The sequence below is a fragment of the Cervus elaphus genome, chromosome 25, assembly GCF_910594005.1.
Source record: "Cervus elaphus chromosome 25, mCerEla1.1, whole genome shotgun sequence".
Classification (NCBI taxonomy): Eukaryota; Metazoa; Chordata; class Mammalia; order Artiodactyla; family Cervidae; genus Cervus; species Cervus elaphus.
In genome coordinates, this window is record NC_057839.1 from 34,100,535 (window position 1) to 34,122,813 (window position 22,279).

At 37.6% G+C, this 22,279-nt stretch overlaps 1 protein-coding gene across 3 annotated transcripts in view; it reads right to left on the minus strand.

Annotated features, from left to right (window-relative positions):
* The window catches only part of CCDC152 (coiled-coil domain containing 152), a 35,945-nt gene extending 17,734 nt beyond the window's left edge, over positions 1 to 18,211 (minus strand). The window contains exons 1-4 of one of the 3 annotated variants that reach the window (XM_043887188.1): positions 18,154 to 18,211; positions 14,377 to 14,470; positions 12,567 to 12,672; positions 4,912 to 4,980 (exon numbers count right to left, since the gene is read on the minus strand). In XM_043887188.1, coding sequence (XP_043743123.1) covers positions 4,912 to 4,980; positions 12,567 to 12,672; positions 14,377 to 14,463 — 262 coding nt within the window. In that variant the 5' untranslated portion in view covers positions 14,464 to 14,470; positions 18,154 to 18,211. Of the gene's footprint in view, positions 1 to 4,911; positions 4,981 to 12,566; positions 12,673 to 14,376; positions 14,471 to 17,648; positions 17,777 to 18,153 lie in introns of those variants that run through there. The other 2 variants (XM_043887191.1, XM_043887190.1) reach the window with 2 other exon arrangements.
* Between the last annotated feature and the right edge of the window lie 4,068 nt (positions 18,212 to 22,279).

Below are 22,279 nucleotides of genomic sequence, written 5' to 3' on the forward strand. Positions count from 1 at the left end.
CTATGGGGTTGCATAGAGTCGGACACGACTGAAGCGACTTAGCAGCAGCAGCAGCAGCAACATGCACATCCTGTATATCTTTTTAATATTTTTTTATCTCTAATAGATTACTTATAACACCTAATACAATGTAAGTGCTATGTAAATAGTTATAAATACAATGTAAACAGTTACTTTTGTTGTTGTCCAGTCACCAAGTCATGTCCAACTCTTGGTGACCCCATGGACTGCAGCATGCCAGGCCTTCCTGTCCCTCACCATCTCCTGGACTTTGCCCAAGTTCATGTCCATTGAATCAGTGATGCCCTCCAATCATCTCATCCTGTTGCCCTCTTTTCCTGCCTTCAATCTTTACCAACATCAGGGTCTTTTCCAATGAGTAAGCTGTTCGCATCAGGTGGCCAAATCATTGCAGCTTCAGCATCAGTCCTTTCAATGAATATTTAGTCTTGATTTCCTTTAGGATTGACTGGTTTGATCTCTTTGCTGTCCAAGGGACTCTCAAGAGTCTTCTCTAGCACCACAGTTTGAAAGCATCAATTCTTTGGTGCTCTGCCTTCTTTATGGTACATCTGTACATGACTACTGGAAAAACCAAAGGTTTGACTAGATGGACCTTTGTCATTTGTCAGCAAAGTGATGTCTCTGCTTTTAAATACACTGTCTAGGTTGGTCATAGATTTCCTGCCAAGAAGCAGTCGTCTTCTAATTTCATGGTTGCAGTCACCATCCTGAGTGATTTTAGGGCCCAAGAAGAGGAAATCTGTCACTGCTTCCATGTTTTTCCCTTCTATTTGCCATGAAGGAATGGAACTGGATGCCATGATCTCAGTTTTTTTAATATTGAGTTTTAAGCCAGCTTTTTCATTCTCCTCTTTCACCTTCATCAAGAGGCTCTTTAGTTCCTCTTTGCTTTCTGCCATTAATAGTTAGTAGCCCTTGGCAAATTCAAGTTTTGCTTTTTTGAAACTTTCCGAATTTTTTTCAAGTATTTTCAGTCTGGGTTGGTTGAATCCATGGATGCAGGACCTGCAGATATGAAGGGCCTAAGGTACTCATTTTTCAGTCCCAAACACTGATTATGCAAAAGTGATTTGTTTTTGAAATTCTGTTAAATCCATCTTCCTTGATGTTATTATAAGCCTCTCAAAAGATTTTTGAAAACAAACATTTAACAAAGGGTTGAGAATCATTGTTAGATCATTGTTTGAAGAATTTTTAATTGAATTTAGCATTTCTATGCCAAATTTAATACACAAGTAAAAATATTTAAAGTTGACAGATTTTTGGCTCCCAATCACTTAATGATGGAACCATTTCTAAATATTCATTTGCAAACAGTCCTGCTATAGATTAATTTTTTCAAAGGCAGTTATACTTGGCCACCATTGGCTGACACTTCATCAGTTATGATAGTTTTTCGTTATTTTTAAACTTTTTAATGTGTCTGAACTTGTACAAGGGTAGAAATGACAGCTCTGCTACTTTTTTTTTTGCTACTTTTTTATTGCTGATTTGTGCTTGCATTATTAGTACTATTGTCAAACATGTTTTATTTCTTAAAGCTACTGTCCAGTTTGAGAGGATTTTTTGATTGTAAGTAGCTAATATAAGGTATAAACCCTCTTAAGCAGGTCCATGTAGACTGTACTACATATCAGTACACTGAGATGAGAAAAAAATAAAGATGCAACTGTTTAGTTTTAGAACTCCTACTCTCCTTGGGAGAAGAAGAATCTTGTGTATCATAAATGATGTATAACTGATATGCAGAAAGAATAAGGAATAACATTCCATTATTAAATTTTCATCAAATTATTTGCCTTCAGTTTAGTCGCTCAGTCGTGTCCGACTCTTTGCGACCCCATGAACTGCAGCACGCCCAGCCTCCCTGTTCATCAGCAAGTCCTGGAGTTTACTCAAACTCATGTCCATTGAGTCGGTGATGCCATCCAACCATCTCATCCTCTGTTGTCCCCTTCTCCTCCCGCCTTCAATCTTTCCCAGCATGAGGGTCTTTTCCAGTGAGTCAGCTCTTCACATGAGGTGGCCAAAGTATTGGAGTTTCAGCTTCAGCATCAGCCCTTCCAATGAAAATCCAGGACTGATCTCCTTTAGGATGGACTGGTTGGATCTCCTTGCAGTCCAAGGGACTCTCAAGAGTCTTCTCCAACACCACAGTTCAAAAGCATCAATTCTTCGGCACTCAGCTTTCTTTAGAGTCCAACTCTCACATCCATACATGACTGACTGCTGCTGCTGCTAAGTCGCTTCAGTCGTGTCCGACTCTGTGCGACCCCATAGACGGCAGCCCACCAGGCTCCTCCGTCCCTGGGATTCTCCAGGCAAGAACACTGGAGTGGGTTGCCATTTCCTTCTCCAATGCAGGAAAGTGAAAAGTGAAAGTGAAGTCACTCAGTCGTGTCTGACTCTTCATGACCCTATGGACTGTAGCCTACCAGGCTCCTCCGTCCATGGGATTTTCCAGGCAAGAGTACTGGAGTGGGGTGCCATTTCCTTCTCTAGTACATGACTACTTTTAATAAAAAATAAGCATTAATAGGAATTGTGTTGTTTTCTTTCTGCATCTCAATGGATCATCTTTTACACAGCCCATAAGTACCTACTGAAAAGACTGATGGATTGAGAGTAAAGGGAGGTATCATTTCTCTCATAGTGGCTGAAGAAACTCTTTAGTTTAGAGGGCAGCTGGTTCAGTAACTCAATAATGCAGTCAAGACACCATGTCCTTTTAGTCTCCCCTTACTGCTCTCCTCAATGTTGTCATCACTTTAAGGTTGAAAGCAAACAGTCTGCAACAATTTCAGGCATTATATGCAGACTTAACAACAACCAGAAGAACAGTTTTTTGGAAGAGAGGAAAATATTTCAGAAGCCCTCCCTTGGAGTTGGGGTGTAACTAACTTCTCCCGAGGCATATGATCACGTGGATTAAGAATGAATTTTAGAAAAAAAAGTCAGGTTTATATTAAGAAAAGGAAATAGTTTCTAGGGAGGCAGACATTTACAACCACTGTAACCTTGCTAAGCAAATTATCCATACAATCTTGAGAATCAAATAGATGAAAGAGAAGACAGACAGGTAGTTCACATCTATCACATTGATCAAAGCCTGTAGAAGCACTGGACAAATGAAATCAGTGAATCACTATTCCTGAGAGGCAGCATAGCATATCCATTTTTCAGAAGTGGATTATTAAAAGATCTGTACTACTGTATCTGTGAAAATATGATATTCTTGACTATTGGTTGATATTTGATAATCTCTTATAAAGCAATATGTTTAACATGTTTATAATTATCAACTTTCTGGAACTTCAAAGTATTTAATGTTAATTTCTGGTAGATGTTTTATTTGAACAAAATCCTGGAAAGAGTTAAACTCCTGGAAAGAGTTGAATCCTGTAAAGGATTATGAACAGATACATTAAAAAAAAAAATGCAGCTAGGTGTCATATTTAGTCAGAGAAAGGAAAAGTTGTTCTGAGCCATTGGCACTGAGATGGAAAATTGAAAGCCCAAACCAGGTGTGGGATAGGGATCAAATACTGGGAAAAAATGAGCAGGATGCTAGAACCAAGTCAAGCAAAAACCTATGGGACATACCATAATCAGACATCTGCAGGAAAAAATTTAAAAAGAGATATTGGAGATGGTATGGTTCCCTATCTACTACCCTTCTTGATCTCCAGAACAGCTCTTAGTAGTGTATTAACATGGAGACGAATCCTTATGAACTGCAGATGCTGTTGGGCGGTGTACGTGTGAAGTCTTCTGATCCAGTTTCTATATTTGTTTCATTAACACTTGAGGAAATATTTTAAGGTAAAGCAACGGGGAAAAATAAGAACTAATAGTAATTCTTAAAAGACTATAAGGAATAACACATGAAATCAAATAAATACCATGTAAGGTCAGTATTGTATCTCCCCTACATATGTAAAGTAGTTTCATTATGAGAAAAGCAGAGGACTAAGATAAAAAATTTGTATTGTTTGGTGTCAGTTTTATGAGAACTTAGAGGCAATTTAGTTTAAACTCTAATATAGTAGAGGAAGATCCTAGAAAAAGGGATAGGCTACCCACCCCAGTATTCTTAGTATTCTTGGACTTCCCTTGTGGCTCAGCTGGTAAAGAATCTACCTGCAATGCGGCAGACCTGGGTTCAATCCCTGGGTTGGGAAGATCCCCTGGAAAAGTGAAAGGCTACCTACTCCAGTATTCTGGCCTGGAGAATTCCATGGACTGTATGGTCATGGGTTCACAAAGAGTGGGACACGACTGAACGACTTTTATTAATTAATTATAGTAGAGGAAAATGCCACTAACACTGCACTGTAGCTAAATTAAAGCAAGACAAAACACTTGGTTGCCTTGTTTTGTCAATGGTGGCCTATTGGCTTAGCATGACTATCCAAGTGAGACAAGCTGAAGATGTTAGCTTCATTTACACAAATAAAGCCTGACTTAATGACAGAAATTAAATAGTAAACTAAACTATCACTGAAGTTTGAATAGAATACTCATGATGTAATTACTCATATACCCATCTTTCAAAACTGAACACAAGGTTATTAAAGACCAAGAATACTACTGAGAATAAATATACTTCTAACCTTTCTAAAATAATAAAGAGAATTATTATAATCAACTATAAAACCCTGATGTTCTTGTCAGAATATGACCGAATTGTTCTGTTCAGCATGACATTTCTTATGTTACAATAATTTAGGAAGATATTGAGTAGTAAGGAATCCTGCCCTTAGCTGATAAATTTAACAAGATCAGATTAAGAGAAGATTACTGTCACCAATGTAAAAACTTTCTATTCTTAAAGATGCTTAAACACAACCATATTTTTTTTTAGATTTTAATTTTTTTCTAACTTACCCTTCAAATTATGTTGACTTTCAATGGTATGCTGCAGCCCTTTTATCATATCATGAAGAGTAGCACATTCTAAAACATAAAAGATAAATCTATTTGAATATTTACTTTCGTTTTGAAATTATTACCTCAAAGTTAGAAAATACTTAAAATAATATTTAATTGACAATTATGACTTAATAAAGCAACCAGGTATCTGAAAATAAGTTATATAATACACACTTTTTTTTCTTTTTTTACATTGGAGGGTAATTGCTTTACAGAATTTTGTGGTTTTCTGTCCTACATCAACAAGGATCAGCCCTCGGTACACATGTACCCTCCCTCCCAAGCCTCCCTGCCATCTCCCTCCCCATCCTGCCCTTCAGCCTGTCACAGAGCCCTTGTTTGAGTTCCCCAAGTCATACAGAAAATTCCCATTGGCTATCTATTTGACATATGGTATTGTAAATTTCCATTTTATTCTCTCCATACACCTCCCCTTCTCACTCCTCCCCTCCTCTATGTCCATAAGTTTGTTCTCTATCTCTGTTTTTCCATTGCTGCCCTGAAAGTAAATTCATCAAAGCAATCTTTTTAGATTCCATATATATATATATGTGTCAATATACAATACTTATATTTCTCTTTCTGACTTACTTTGTATGATAGGCACTAAGTTCGTCCACCTCAGAACTGACTCAAATGTTTTCCTTTTTAGGACTGAGTAGTATTCCACTGTATACACGTACCACAGCTGCTTTATCCTTTCATCTGTAGATAGACATCTAGGTTGCTTCCATGTTCTAGCTATTGTAAATAGTGCTGCAATGAACATTGGGGTACATGTGTCTTTTTCCATTTTTTTCCTTAGGGTATATGCCTAGGAGTGGGATTGCTGGGTCATGTGGTGGTTTTATTCCTAGCTTTTTAAGGAATCTCCATACCATCTTCCATACTGGTTATATCAGTTTACATTCCTACCAGCAACACAAGAGTGTTCCCTTTTCTCCACACCCTCTCCAGCATTTATTGGTAGATTTTTTTTTTTTATGATGGCCATTCTGACTGGTATGAGGTGGTATCTCATTGTAGTTTTGATTTGTATTTCTCTTAATAATGAGTGATGTTAAGTATCTTTTCATGTGTTTGTTAGCCATCATACACTTTTTAAATCAGTCTTTAAGTCAAACACACTCCATGATTTTGTTATGAGTTTTCTAAGGCATGAAAACCCCAGTAAAGTAGGGATTCCCTCTATGTGCCATTAGCAACAGCTGCCCTAGAAATAAGGCACATTTGGACATATCTGGAGGACTGTGAGGCATGTATCCAAGTGGCTTTTCCATAAAAAGAACATTCCGAGGAAAGAGAGTCAGAACATTCCAAGGAAAGAGAGTCAAGGAACATGAAGTTCTGTTCAAAGATACAGAGTCAGAACTGGTGAGCAAGTGTCACTTGGGAGAAGATAATGCTTTTCTTCCTCATTGTCCTCTAACCTGTCCTCTTGCCTGAGTCCTAGGACAAGGGAGTATCGACAAAGAGTAAAAACTCAATGTGTTGGGTTACAAGACATCAGTCACTCTGGTGCCAGTCTTCTTGCATAATCGGAGAATTCTGTGCAATCAAGCCCAATATGTGCAAATAAGCTTTCAGTATGTATATTCTTGGTATCACCAGCAACAGCTAAACATCTGAAGCGGGGCCACAGTGGTGGAGACTCCTGTAACTTTAAGCAGCCCCTGGCTGTAAGCTTCAGGAAAGCAGGGACTGTCTTCCATCTTGTTTATCATTTCTCCCTAGTACTTAGAAGAGTTGTGGTCCATCATAGTCATTTCATAAATATTTGTTAAGTGATTTGGTTGACAGGCATTATAATGGTAGGAAAGGAGTAAATGGAGAAACTGTGGTATGAAAATAATAACACACTGCTATGTTAAGTGCTTTGCAAATATTAATTCACTTAACCCTTTTAACTCTATGACATTGATTCTAGTATTTGCCTCACTTTTACATATGAGGAAAGTGACACATAGAAGTATAGAAAATTGTCCAAACTCACACTTAAAAGTTGTAGATGGTAGAGCTACAACATGAACTCAAGCAGTCCAGCACTAACATCAATGATTCTAACTGCTTTAAAATACCACCAAGAAGATCAGCTCAGGATCACTTCTTCAGACTAATCTGAGTAGGTGAGAGGCCCTGGAAAGAGGGCAGGAATAGAGCCAGAGAAAGACTCTGTGATAGTTATTGCTATCACATTTTTACTATAAGATTGAGAAATCCAGGTTGCACTAGTTTAAGTTTACAATTATAGTAGCTAAATATATAATGATGAAAACATCACAAAGAGTAACAGTATTTTTAAAAAGAAACATTAGGCAATTTTGTTCTCATGTGCTTGGCTTAATGGCTATTAAATATTGAACCTGATTCTCTTTCATTCAGGTTTAGAGGCCCACAGTGGATATTCAGCCACTGTGTATTAGTGTGACATACTTTTATATAACAATAAAAAGTTGTCTAGGTACATTAAAATACTATTATTGAATATTTACCCTGTCAGGCATTACATTAAGTACATTATAAACATTATAATCAGTATTCAAACTGCTGCTGAGAAGTTGGCATCATTACCCTGATTTCACAAAGGGAGGATGTCACACATAGACATCTGGTAACTTAACAAAGATTCCACAGTACATGGGAGGTCTAGGTTTGAACACAGGTTTTTCACATTTCAAATCCTGTGCTCTCAACTCAAGACTTCCTCGGGAATCGTATAACATGCTGATGAAACCATGAAATTTGGAATCAGAAGAACTGGATTAGAGTGTTTTTCTTCTTTACTGTGTAACTATGACGCTCTGGGTAATGTACTTTTCTCCTATATTAGGTTGTTCTGACAACCAAATGAAAAAGTATACATTCTAAATTCATTCCCAGATATTTAACATTGTTACTGTTTCTCTCCTCTGTGTCCCATGATTTGTCTATATTGCTTTTATCCACCATTCACATTACATTTTAGTTAGATGGTTTCTCCCACTAGATAGTGAACTCTTTCAGGTAAAGATACTTATTTTGATAATCCTTACTTCTAATGTGATGACTATTTCATAAGTGTTCAATAGTTTTTGTATTTATTAACTAAATGAGAGCACCAATACTGTGAGGGGAGAGTTCAAAACTTCCCATTTTCAGTTAGAGGTCCTATAACTCAGTCTCCATGTACTTCAGCTACATTAATAGAAAAGAAAGTATTCAGTAGAAGTTAAAAGCTTTATGCAAGTACAAGGTTCTACTCCCCCACTTTCCCCCTCTACCTCCCCTGTCACCAACTCAAAGTTCCCACCATCCTCCATTTTGTTCTGTTGCTGAGTCCCAGTAACAGAATGATGGTTAAATGACAACTGATATTACCTACTTCATGTATATTACTGTATTAGCTGCTGCAATTAAAAATGGAGGCATAGATCCTGCCATCACTTGTCCTTGCACCTTTAGAAGCATGAATCCAGCATGCATAAAGTATGTTATCTCAGTAATTAGCAAATTGAAAACAGAACCCTGAAACTGAAAGTATACTGAATGTTTCCAAACTGTGTATTTTCAAATTTAGAACACAAGGTGGCTCTCTAAACACATTTTTTAAAACAGGAAACTGGCTCATTAAGGAATTTTACCTGGGTCTCCGGCATTGCAGGCAGATTCTTTACCAAATGTGAGCCAAGAGGGAAGCCCCATAAAATAGAATATCATTCGTTATTTTAGAATAATAGCTTTTAATTCTCTTTGCAAAACTTCTATGCATCATTTCTGTTGGACTTTACAGTATAATTTGAAGAATACTATCCTATCCAATTCTTAAAAACTATAGCTCAGAACGTTAAAAGCTATCACTTATATTGTATAATTTAGTAAATCAGTGATTGTTTTAAGGTCAAATTTAGGCTCTACTATTACAAGCAATTTGGGCGTTAATATCTATATCATAAATCAGTTGGAAATATTAAATAAAATGTGCATGAAAAGGCTTTTTTTTAAACAGCACTTGATCTTCAATATCAATATTGTTACCATCTTGAGCTGGCAAAGGCATTGTTTGTCTGATATCAAGTGAAGAAAATAAAATATAAAGATATCATGATTTACTTTTGAACAAGTCCAATCACACACATGTGATTCCTTCCTAAGTGAATTAGTATACACTGCTTTCTAAGAGATCATCCTCACTTGTTCTTTCACTTCTACTGTGTATTATTCAGAAAAAGGTCATTAGATTTAGAATAAGTGTAACTAATTTTTAAGGAAGTATTTGATTATGTTTTTCAAATAATACACATACATGAAACACAAGTTTAGTGACAAGTGAATATCTTGACAATCTCTGCCCCAAAACTAACCAGTTTCCCTCCCCTTAAAGCAAACACTGTTACTAGGACACTGTTTATCTTTCCAGGGATCTACAAATATACAGGGCAGAGGGTGTTTGTGTGTTAAGATATATTTTTGTAAAAATGATAATACACTGCTGTGTACATTATTATTTTCATTTACTATATGTGGGAGATTATGCTATATCATATAAAGACACTTCATTCTTTTTATCAGTTATATAGTAGTTCATTACAAAATATACCATAATTTGTAACCAGATATCCACAGATAGATGTCACACTTGGAAAGGCTTTCTCCAGTCTTAAAAACATAAAAACAAAGCTCCCTATAGTCTCTTCCATTGTGGCTTCACTTTTTGACCTTTAATTAACTTTATTGTTCAGAACAGTTTTAGATATATAGACAGGCTTCCCAGGTGGTAAAGAATCTGCCTGCCAATGCTGGTTTGATCTCTGGGTTGGGAAGATCCTCTGGAGTATGAAACGGCAACCTGCTCCAGTATTCTTGCCTGGAAAATCTCATGGACAGAGGAGCTTGGTGGGCTATAGTCCACAGGGTTGCAAAGAGTCGGGCACGACTGAGTTGAATGAGCACAGATGTACAGAAAACTTGGGAAGATGCTACAGAGTTGTGAAATATCCTTAGCTAAGTTTCCCCTATTATTAATATCTTACTTTAGTACAGTATGTTTGTTACAATTAATGAACCAATGTTGATACATTATTATTAATTAAAATCTATACTTTACTCGGGCTTCCCAGGTGGCACTGGTGGCAAAGAAACTGCCTGCCAATGGTCAGGAAGACCCCCTGGAGAAGGAAATGGTAACCCACTCCAGCATTCTTGCTTGGAGAATCTTATGACAGAGACACCTGGTGGGCTGCAGCCTATAGGGTTGCACAGAGTCAGACACGACTGAAGCGCCTTAGCACACATGGATACTTTACTCTGATTTTCTTAATTTTTACCTAACGTCCTTTCTCTATTCTATGATTCCATCCACAATACCACGTTACATTCAGTTGTCATGTCTTCTTCAGGTCCTCTTTGGTGTGACAGTTTCTCAGAGCTTTCTTGTTTTTGATGCACTTAAGTTTTTCAAACTACTGGCCAGGTCTTTTGTAGATATCCCTCTACGTGAATGTGATGCTTACCTCATGATGAGATGAGGTTATAGGGAGGAAGAACATAGAAGTAAAGTGCCATTTTCATCACATCACAGCAAGGGTAACTACTATCAATATGACATCAAGTTGACCCTGATTTGGTGCCTTAAGTTGTGTACGTCAGATTTCCCCACTATATAATTACTCTTTATCACCCCCTTTTCCATTCAGTATATGTTTCACTACAGTGAAGAAAATCACTATACACAGCACACACCTGATGAGTGCTGCGTCATATTTCTTTGAGGCCAAGTCATTTACATAAGCTATTTGGAATTCTGCAGAGATTTATCTCTTCACTCCATTTACTTATTATTTATTTTTATGAATATGTACTCATGGATATACCTGGGGTTTTAATCTAATACTACTTTATTTTGTCGCTCAAATTGTTCCAGCTTTGGTCCTTGAGAACTTTTTTACTTGAGTCCTGTATCTTTGACATACCCCATTATTATGCAGTATTTTCCTTTTTGAGCACTTTATTTCCTGGTACTACAAGATGCTTTAGACTTATACATTTCTTGCCCCTGTCTTAGAATCAGCCATTTCTTCATGAGGTCCTGGTTCCTTTTGTAATAAGACAGTATTAGAAACTTGGTGCTAGTTTTGCTTGTTGCTATGGATTATGTGCCCGCTCAGTTGACATAACAAGGAAGTGTATGCATATGGCTTCTTTTTTTCTTTTCCTGATGCCCAGTACTTTATTAGTAAGGAGGCTTGGTCTGCAAAAGGGGAGGCTGGGATGGTCAAGACTAGCATCCATCTAGGGGGATTTTCCTGGTCATCAGGCGGTTTCTCCACGCAGGTTTAGAGGAAATATGGATGAAACCCACACAGAGGGTATCACTGTGACTGGTAAGCAGCAGAAGTAGGAGGGGAGCCCTAGGCATAGCTGGGCTCCTGGGACAGCAGTGTTTCCATGTTGGGCACAGATGCACCTTCTGGGAACTTCTCCAAGTTCCAGGCAATATCACTGCAGCACACAGAGACCAAGTGATGAGCTTGGAATCTGTTGAAAACAGTGGTTGTCAGGGGCCCAGGGCAAGGCCTTCCACAGGAAGGTGCGGAGCAGGTGCATCTGCATGCCACTCACCATACACTTCTGGAAAAGTCTCTGAACTTGAAGGAACTCAGGCTCTCCTTGCACCTAGCGTTCTCCTGATGCCCGGAACGAGTTGCATGGGAAGACCAGCACTACCAGGCCTGGGGTGAAGTTGCCATGTAGCTTGTTCAACTGAGTGTAGTCTCAGACCTTTGTGCTGCAGAGCAATGCCACTTTCTCAACGAGTAGCACCATGCCAGGCTGGGTGCCCGGGCTCCAACGCTCCCTGAGGGCTAAGGGGTGCACAGAGAGGGGGCAGAGTAGACCCAAGGGGGGATGGTGGCAGCTGGGAGCTGAGCAGAGCACATGGATGGATGTCTGAGAAGTGAGCGGGACTAGGACAACGTCTTTCTAACACTAAAATTTTTGACCCATCTGAAGTTTCTTTTAGTGTAATTGTGAGGCAGGAATTCAACTGTACTTTTTCCATGTGTTTGAACGCCTGGACTGAGCCTTGGATTTGTCATTTCTAAGCTGACTGGACTGGAGAAGGCAATGGCACCCCACTCCAGTACTCTTGCCTTGAAAATTCCATGGACCGAGGAGCCTGGTAGGCTGCAGTCCATGGGGTCGCTAAGAGTTGGACACGACTGAGCGACTTCACTTTCACTTTTCACTTTCATGCACTGGAGAAGGAAATGGCAACTCACTCCAGTGTTTTTGCCTGGAGGATCCCAGGGACGGGGGAGCCTGATGGGCTGCCATCTATGGGATCGCACAGAGTCGGACACGACTGAAGTGACTTAGCAGCAGCAGCAGCAGCAGCAGCAGCTGATTGGATGCAGACAGATTACTCTCCTTTGTTCATGTTTCTTCATTATCAAAGTGGAATAATAATACCAGTCTTATCTATATAGTCTTTCAGGGCTATATTAAGGACAAAATGAAGTGATAATCTGAAAAGTTCTATGTGAATTAAAAATATTTTACAAATGTAAAATTACTGTTATAGCAAAAAGCACACTCATTAGAATGACTGTTTCTATAGGCAGCAAAGAACTAACCTTGTTTCATTGCGACCTCTTTTGTTTGCATTACTCTTAATAAACAGTTAGCTTTTTCCAACTGCATATCCAGGATATTGTTCTTCCCATTGGATTCTATAATTTTCTACAGAAAAAACAGAATTCATTTTATCACCAAATCAATGCTGCTATTTTGATTTTTTTTTAACCTAAGAATATGAAAGTATAAACCATTTAATACCTGAAAGTCTAATAATTAAGTCTGGCACACATTTTTAAATAAGTCAACTTCCTAATTTATCTTTAATTTAAAGAGTAACATAATAAAAAGTTAAAATAGGTGAACAGTTATAGGAAGTTATAAAAAGTAAAAATATGACCTAATTTGAACTCCCTTCTTTCCAACTATTTAACCTCCAGTCCTAAAATTAATCATTCCTTATAAATATTTCCAAAATATTTTATGACTACACAACTATAGGAAAGGGTCACATTATACTCTGTTCTGCACCTTGGATTTTCCACTTAGTACTACTTTCTCAGAGATGACGGCACATAAGCATGTAAAAGTTTTACCTCATTCTTTTTAACAGCTGCATTGAGTTTCTTTCATGAATATGATTTATTTAAATAGTTTCCTATTGAGGAAAATTTGTGCTGTTCCCATTTTTTGCTATTACAGACAATGAATAAATGTTCTCAAATATATATCTTTGTGAATAATGTAATAACTGCCATGTACCAGTCAAACACCTTCAAAAATCATCAATTCATAACCTATCCTGTATAATCTATACTTCTACCCATTCTCTATTCTCATCACTTCTGAATTTATCTCAAAGCAACTCCTTGACACTATATTATTTCTTTGATAAATATTATCATTTATATGCCTCTCTAAGAGATGACTCAAAAGTACAATCACAATACCATTATGACATCAAAAAAGAACAATATTTTTAATTTAAAATATCTAAGAATATGAGAGATAATTCCAAGTTAAGCTCCAAACGCTTTGTACCAGTTCCTCTCCCACCAAAGTGTTATTTCCTTCTCTCTCATCTCTTACTTTGGTCAGAATCACTTGGTTAAAAAAAAAATACAAGTCCATTGTTGAAAAAAAGCTCATGATATGAAAATACCCATCATCATGAAAATTTTTTTATGATGGCAATACTACATTGTGCAGAGGAAAAGAAGGAATATAGAAGGATGATAAGAAAAAGAGAAAATAGAGGTAGGGATTATTCTTCCTCCTATTCCTGTTTCACAAATCCACTTCCCAAATCTGATTTATCCACTTACATTTCTCAACAGATATTCCTACTCCTCTCCCAGGCAGAGGAGACAAAAAGCCTAGTATATACTTGAGGATATGGTCTGACATATAATTTGTGTAGAGTTGGGGAGGGGGACTTCAAACAGGTTTGCTTTTGGGCAAAAGAGAAAAGGGAACAGATGGAACAGGAAAGGCTAAAAAGGAAATTAGTCATAAGAGTAAGAGATTGAGGATTGAATCTACTTCAATCCTTACTAAACCACTCTTGAGTTTATGGACATCCTGGGTATATACATATGTATTTCCCCTTTAACTTTAGCAAAAGTATATCAATTATTTGCTCCTTTGCCCCCCAAACATTTTGATATTAGTATTAATGAGTTACAACCACATACAATCTAAATACAGATTTTAAAAATGAGAGAGAAGGGGCTTAAAAAATACATTCCCATTATTTTTACCTTGCTTCTTTTTTGTATATATATATATATTTTCTTCCTAACTCCCTCCATTGACAAAATCTGTTACACTTTTCCTTATATTCTACAATTGTTTGTTACCTTTACATACCTTTTCTATCTGTGAAAAGTCATTTATAAGTTTGTCAAGATTCACATTGCTAATCTTTTTCATACATCCTTCGCTGTTTTGATTCATATCTAAACTAGTGAAGAGTAGATAGTGTTAAACAAACAAACAAAATACAAAGCACTATAATAATGATAATAGTCCAAATACTAAAGTTTCTGTATTCCACTCATGGAGCACATTCTTGAGCTCCATTGCACTCAAGAGAATTTTTATTATACCCCCATTATTAACAATGATCAAATGAATTAAGGCTTCTTTACTCTTCTGCACACCCACTCCAGCCAAGTTTTCTCTAAACAAACCTAAAATTAGTGCAATGATATGTGCATATGTAGAAGCTACTTGTTCCTATTACACAAAAATTATGCCACCATTCATCATTCAGCTCTTTGCCATCAGTATGACTGCATTTAAAACCTGATGCATTACTAAATCTGATGCATAGCTTTTAAATATAGCTACCCATTCCAGTATTCTTGCCTGGAGAATTCCATGGACAGAGAAGCCTGGCAAGCTATAGTCCATGGGGTCACAAAGAGTTGGACATGACTGACACTTGTATTTGTATGTATTTTCAATTTAAGGTGTTTAAAATATTTAACTATCATGCCACAAATAATTTTTGCTGTATTTCTTGGTAGTCTGCTTGTTGCTAGGAATTGAACTATGTCTGCTTCAAAATTCTTATGCTGAAGCTCTAAACCCAACTGTGACTATATTTGGATATAGAATATTTACGAGAAAATTAAGATTGAATGAAATCATAAAGGTGTGGCCCTAATCTGATAAGACTGTGGCCTTATAAGAAGAAGAAGGAGAGTGATTTTGTTCTCTCTCCACACATTCACACTGAGGATAGGCCCTGTGAGCACACAGTGAGGGGGTGGCTCTCTGAAACCCAAGGAGAGGGTCTTCACGAGCTATCAACACTGATGTCACCTTAATGTTGGACTTCTCAGCTTCCAGAACTATGAGAAAATAAATTTCTGTTGTTTAAGCCACTGAGCCTGTAGTATTTTGCTATAGCAGCAGCCTGAGTAGACATATACAATTAATTTTCTTATTTATTTGGCTGGCAACCTGTTTGGTAAATAAAGAACATAAGAAAATTAATATCCTCAAAGCAAGCACTAAGTATTTCTATTCTTTTATGTAAGAGTACTTTGGGGTATAACCAACTGCTGAAGTGAAGACTAAGAGTTCCAGTTCCAGTTCTATGGAATCAATCATAAGAAATTCTGCGGAATTCCAGAGGTAAGCTCATCTAGTTAGGATGGAGAAACTGACTTTTGCAAAACAGCAAGTATTTACATTTGAGGGTGGAAGAATGTCTAGAAGAATCAGGATTAAAACAATCTAAATGTATGAGATACATGTCTTTAGACTTTTCTCTAGCAAACACAAAGAAGAAAATAAAAATGTGAAATTTAGGTATTCTAGATGGAGGACAGGGTATGTGCCAATGCCTGGTGTGTGATAGTGCAGTGATAAGTAGTCCAGAGTAAAGGAAAGTGAAGTTGCTCAGTCATGTCTGACTCTTTGCGACCCCATGGACTGTAGCCCACCAGGCTCCTCCATCCATGGGATTTTCCAGGCAAGAATACTGGTGTGGGTTGCCATTTCTTTCACCAGGGGATCTTCCTGACTGAACCCGGGTCTCCCGCATTGCAGGCAGACTCTTACCCTCTAAGCCACCAGGGAAGCCCCAGTCCAAAGTAAAAGGTAAGTAAAATTCCTAAAATAATTACTCAAAGTAATTTTGGGGACATATTGTTTAAAACGAGGTACCCCAAAACACAGACATGGTTTGACAATTTGTTACTTTATAAAGAAATCCCATTTCCTTTCTCTTTTTATATTATACTGCATTAACAACTATTAGTAGTTTTAAATTTGAATTTTAGCTGTGTATTTTCAGTTTACTGAATTATTATCCTCTGTATCACATATAGTAGTAAAACTCTTAAATAGTTAAAACTTGATCCTTAAGACAGAAGACTGACTGTGATAGCATCCCATGATAAATTCAGTAAAATTCCTTTCGGGGTAAAATTTAGAAATCACCACAATTTAATATACTATTTTTGTTTAATTTATAGGATAATCTGAAGTAATGATGCAAAATCTTTTCTCACAACTTTTCTTAATTTCTAACATTTTTTTAATTAAAAATTTTTTTTATTGAAGTACAAATGATTTACAATGTTGTGTCATGCTCTTCTATACAGCAAAGTGACTCAGTTATGTACATATATTCTTTTCCATTATGGTTTATCACAGGATATTAAATATAGTTTCCTGTGCTATACAGTAGAACCTTGTTCTTCATCTTTCCTAAATATAACAGTTTGCATCTGCTAATCCCAAACTCCTAGTCCTTTTCTCCCCTACCCTCCTCCCTCTTGGCAAACACAAGTCTGTTCTTTATGTCTGCAAGTTTGTTTCTCTTTTGTAGATAGGTTCATTTATGCCATGTTTTAAATTCCACATACAAGTGATATTGTATGGTATTTCTATTTCTCTTTCTGACTTATTGCACTTAGTATTATACTCTCTAGTTGCATCCATGTTGCTACAAATGGCATTAGTTCATTCTTTTTTATGACTGAGTAGTATTCCATTGTGTATATGTACCACATCTTCTTTATCCAATCATCTGTTGCTAGACATTTAAGTTGTTTCCATCTTTCGGTTATTGTGAATAGTGTTGCTATGACCATAGGGGTTCATGGCATACATCTGAATTACAGTTTTGTCTGGGTATATGCCCAGGAGTGGGACTGCTAGATCATATAGTAACTCTACTTTTAGTTTTCTGAGAATGTTCCACACTGTTTGCCATAGTTGCTGTAGGAATTTACAGTCCTACAAACAGTGTATGAGGGTTTCCTTTTCTCCACAACCTCTTTAGCATTTGTTACTTGTAGACTTTTAAATGATGGCCATTCTGACCAGTGTAATGTGGTACCTTATTATAGCTTTGACCTACTGGCCATTTGTATGTCTTCTCTGTAGTTCCTAACATTTTAAATAAATAAAAGGTTTTACTAGAGCTTTGTCTTGGAACCTGGCTCCTGAACTAAGTTTGTTTTAATTTGAGGTTGATTTCTCCCAACTCCTTCCTCCTAATCAGACCCTTGAAGTGTTTTCCTCATAAAATCATCACTAATATTACACTGGCTATCAACACATGCTATCACTTTTTGTCACACTGGACAAGCCATCTGATTGTTTCTAGATGTCTTCATTACCTCTCCTCCAATGCAGAAGGGACAAGATCAAGATCTCGTCAGTTGGTATGGTCTACTTGCCCAGTGGACTAGGTCACAGGCTGCTGATTCCGTGATTGGCAAATTCTTGCTGAGAAGCCAGGACTGACTCATGACCTCCACAACACCAAATTCAACCACCCCCACAGTGGGCGGCGGCCCCATTTCCTTCCTTGCCCTCGCCCCTACCCTGCTCAGCCGGCCCTCCGCACCCCAGGATAGCTTTGTGTTATCTCCTCAACCCCCACCCCCTTCGCCATACTGCATAAGGCCTGCCCTGAGGCCTAGGGCTCCTGGTTTCCTCTACTCCCATTCTGGTGTCGCTAGGAGCTCAACTCTACAGCACCATAAAAAAATCCCCTGGGGTGGGAGAGGTGGCTGGGTCAAACTTCTGTCTCGAACCAGGAGACTGTGAGGAAGTGCTAAGTAAAGAATATCTGTGGAAAAGGAAATTCCGAATCCGCGGAGGAAAGGCCTGGACCGTTACCTGTTGTCGCTCGCGGTTTCCACAACCTCCCCACGCACAACTTCCTCCTGGCACTGGTCCTCCCCTAACTGCTGTCCCCTCCTCAGGAAGCGTGTTCCCCCAACAATGGGTCCGCCCTTCTCCTAGTCCCCACTGAGCCTGGCCTTAAGGCCCCACCTCCAGCCTTACCTCCTTGGGCTTCTTAAGTCTTTTCATGTAGATACTAGAATACGATTCAACACGTAGTGACTATCAGATCAATAATTATTTTCTGAGCAAAGAATAAATCACATTGGATTAAGTTTTGATTAATAAGTCAGCACTACTGAATAAATAGTAATCCATATTTATTCTAATAACATAAATCAGGCTTATAAAGTACCAGAAACTGTGCTAGGTGATGGAGATGAAATCATGGATATAATACAAGCTGTGCGGTCTGGAGTCAGTTAACGGATATGATCTCCTTTCCACAGAGCTTTGTCTTAGTAGCTCAGTGTTTAAGGGCATGGGTTCTAGTGGGTCCAAGCCCCAACTCTTCTATTTATCAACTGGGTGATCAGTGAACAGATTCTAAATTATACCTGCTTCAGTCTCTTTGTAAAAATAAACATTAGTTAATACCTACTTTAAGGGCTTCCCTGGTGGCTCAACTCATAAAGAAACTGCCTGCAATGCAGGAGACTTGGGTTCCATCCCTGACTTGGGAAAAGCCACTGGAGAAGGGAGTGGTTACCTGCTCCAGTATTCTTGTCTGGAGAATTCCATGGACAGAGGAGCCTGATGGCAGACAGTCCAAGGGGTTGCAGAGTTGGACAGGACTGAATGACTAACACTACAGGCTAATGCCTACTTTATAGGGCTGTTGTAATGTTTAAATGAAATGATGCACTTTAAAAGTGCTTAATGTACTTCGTGCCAAAGGTAAGTGTTAAAAGTATTAATTACTATAATTAAAAAAATTTTCATAACCATTTGAAAGTGTATCCACTGCCAACTTTCCCTGTTTACTTTTTTTTTTTTTTGAGTGGGAGAGGGAAGATTTTTATTAATTTAATTTTTCTATGAACCCAAAATTGGCAAGCAGAAAAATGTAAACTGTAATAGGATAAATCTTACTTTATTATCTGAAAGGTATTATAGCATGGTAGCAACAGAACTAGATCAAAGTGGGAAATATGTGGGTGGGGGAAACCTCTTCATGCTGCTGACCAGTTAGTAATCTTAGAAAGATTGGAATTCCCAAGTCTTTTTTTTTTTTTTTTCACTTTAAAATAAGAAAAGTGGACTAAATAACATAAAATTTTAAGATTTTAAATTTGTCTTATGATAAAACATAGCTCATCAAAATGTTTTGAAAATGTTATCTTCTCATGTTCTTTACTGTATTGATTTCACAAAATTCACATACACAAACACACACATAGTTTAATTTTTAGAGATCTTTCAAGAGATGCAACTGCTGACTACCCAAGAGGCTTTCCTTGACATTAGTAACAACACATAGGGATATTTTTTTTTTCAGTTGTATTTATTTATTTTTCAATATTGTATCGATTTTGCCATACATTGACATGAATCTGCCATGGGTGTACATGTGTTCCCCATCCTGAACCCCCCTCCCACCTCCCTCCCCACCCCATCCCTCTGGGTCATCCCAGTGCACCAGCCCCGAGCATCCTGTATCATGCATCGAACCTGGACTGGTGATTCGTTTTACATATGATAATTTACATGCTTCACTGCCATTCTCCCATATCATCCCGCCCTCGCCCTCTCCCACAGAGTCCAAAATGTATACATCTGTGTCTCTTTTGCTGTCTCACATCCAGGGTTATTGTTACCATATTTCTAAATTCCATATATATGCATTAGTATACTATATTGATGTTTTTCTTTCCGGCTTACTTCACTCTGTGTAATAGGCTCCAGTTTCATCCACCTCATTAGAACCGATTCAAATGTACTCTTTTTAATGGCTGAGTAATATTCCATTGTGTATATATACCACAGCTTTCTTTTCCATTCATCTGCTGATGGGCATCTAGGTTGCTTCCATGTCCTGGCTATTATAAACAGTGCTGTGATGAACACTGGGGTACACGTGTCTCTTTCAATTCTGGTTTCCTTGGTGTGTATGCCCAGCAGTGGGATTGCTGGGTCATATGGCAGTTCCATTTCCAGTTTTTAAAGGAATCTCTACACTGTTCTCCATAGTGGCTGTACTAGTTTGCATTCCCAACAGTGTAAGAGGGTTCCCTTTTCTCCACACCCTCTCCAGCATTTATTGCTTGTAGACTTTTGGATAGCAGCCATTCTGACTGGCATGAAATGGTACCTCATTGTGGCTTTTATTTGCATTTCTCTGATAATGAGTGATGTTGAGCATCTTTTCATGTGTTTGTTAGCCATCTGTGTGTCTTCTTTGGAGAAATGTCTGCTTAGTTCTTTGGCCCACTTTTTGATTGGGTTGTTTATTTTTCTGGAATTGAGTTGCAGGAGTTGCTTGTATATTTTTGAGATTAATTCTTTGTCCATTGCTTTGTTTGCTATTATTTTCTCCCATTCTGAAGGCTGTCTTTTCACCTTGCTTATAGTTTCCTTTGTTGTGCAGAAGCTTTTAATTTTAATTAGGTCCCATTTGTTTATTTTTGCTTTTATTTCCAATATTCTGGGAGGTGGGTCATAGAGGATCCTGCTGTGGTTTATGTCAGAGAGTGTTTTGCCTAACACATAGGGTTATTGAAAATGGCCTTTTGAATTGCTGATTCAAAATAATTATTCTTTTGTTAGTCACTCAGTTGTGTTTAACTCTGCACCAGGCTCCATAGTTCATGGGATTCTCTAGGCAAGAATACTGAAGTGGGTTGCCATTTTCCTCTCCAGGGGAACTTCTGGACTCAGAGATCAAACCCAGGTCTCCTGTATTGCATGCAGATTCTTTAACACTGAACCATGAAGCAAATCAATTCAAAATAATAAGTATGCAAATAATGTTATGTGTTACTTATTTTTTGAGATGAGGCCACTTTAAGACCCTCCTAAAATGTTACCTTCTCCATGAGGCATTCACTGATATTATCAATCATCAATGACCTACTTTTCCTTGTTCTATGCTTTTATTACTTTTTTCCCATTACTTTGGATCATACTGGCCTTCTTTGGTTTTTGTTTGGGCTGTTTGAATTGATATCTTATCTTTCCTGCTGCACTGTCTGCTCCTTGGGGGAAGAAACTGTGTTTGTGTGTGTATAATATTATAAATATGTATTTCTCTGTTGTGCCAGCATAGTCAGGATAAATAGATGAGCCAACACGCCAGAAACAAATCACAAAAATCTGGCTTGATTTTTCTAGTTTGAAACGAGTCACAAGCTTCTCTTCCAGTTTGTATATATTAGCTTTTTTTTTTTTTTTTGAAAAAAAGCCCTGGTGAGTTCAAAATATATCTGTGGATGAGAAACTATATGAACTGCCTATGATTTCATCTTTAAAAAGGAAATGCCTTTCACAGTTATATTCATCAATACCATCTGAGAAACGGAAAGGACTCATAGAACATTTGCTCATAAACTGCCTGGAAAACCATAAGAGAAAAATAACTTACATTATTATAACATGGTAACAAAGGGAGTAGAAAGAAACTAATGTTAGAATATATTAAAAAGTACCTTGATTTGGAAAATAAATGCAACTGAAGAAAATCAGAAGTTACCAATTTATGTATGTAAGGATCTTAAGATGAATGATACATTGGTGTTTTTCTTGTAACAGACAACTTCATTTATTAATCCACTTTGAAATATTTAAGTTCTTGCAAGGTATCAGCTACTAAGGGTCTAGGTGCTAGGCAGAGCAAGACAAATAAGACATTCTCCTTCTGCTTCGGAGCTTATAGTCTCATGAGACGGCCTTTTTAAAATCATCAGCACTAACTCATCTATTTGTTAAAAAAAAAAAAAAAATGTTGAGCACCAACCACATTTGGGGATCTACGCAAACACTAGGAATAAACAAAACAGACATGGTTCCTGACCCCAGGGGCTTACAGTGTAGAGAGGAAAATAGATGATCAACAAGTAAATAAATGATAAATAAAAATTGTAATAAGTGCAAGAAAAGAAACAGAAATCCATGATTTTGATTT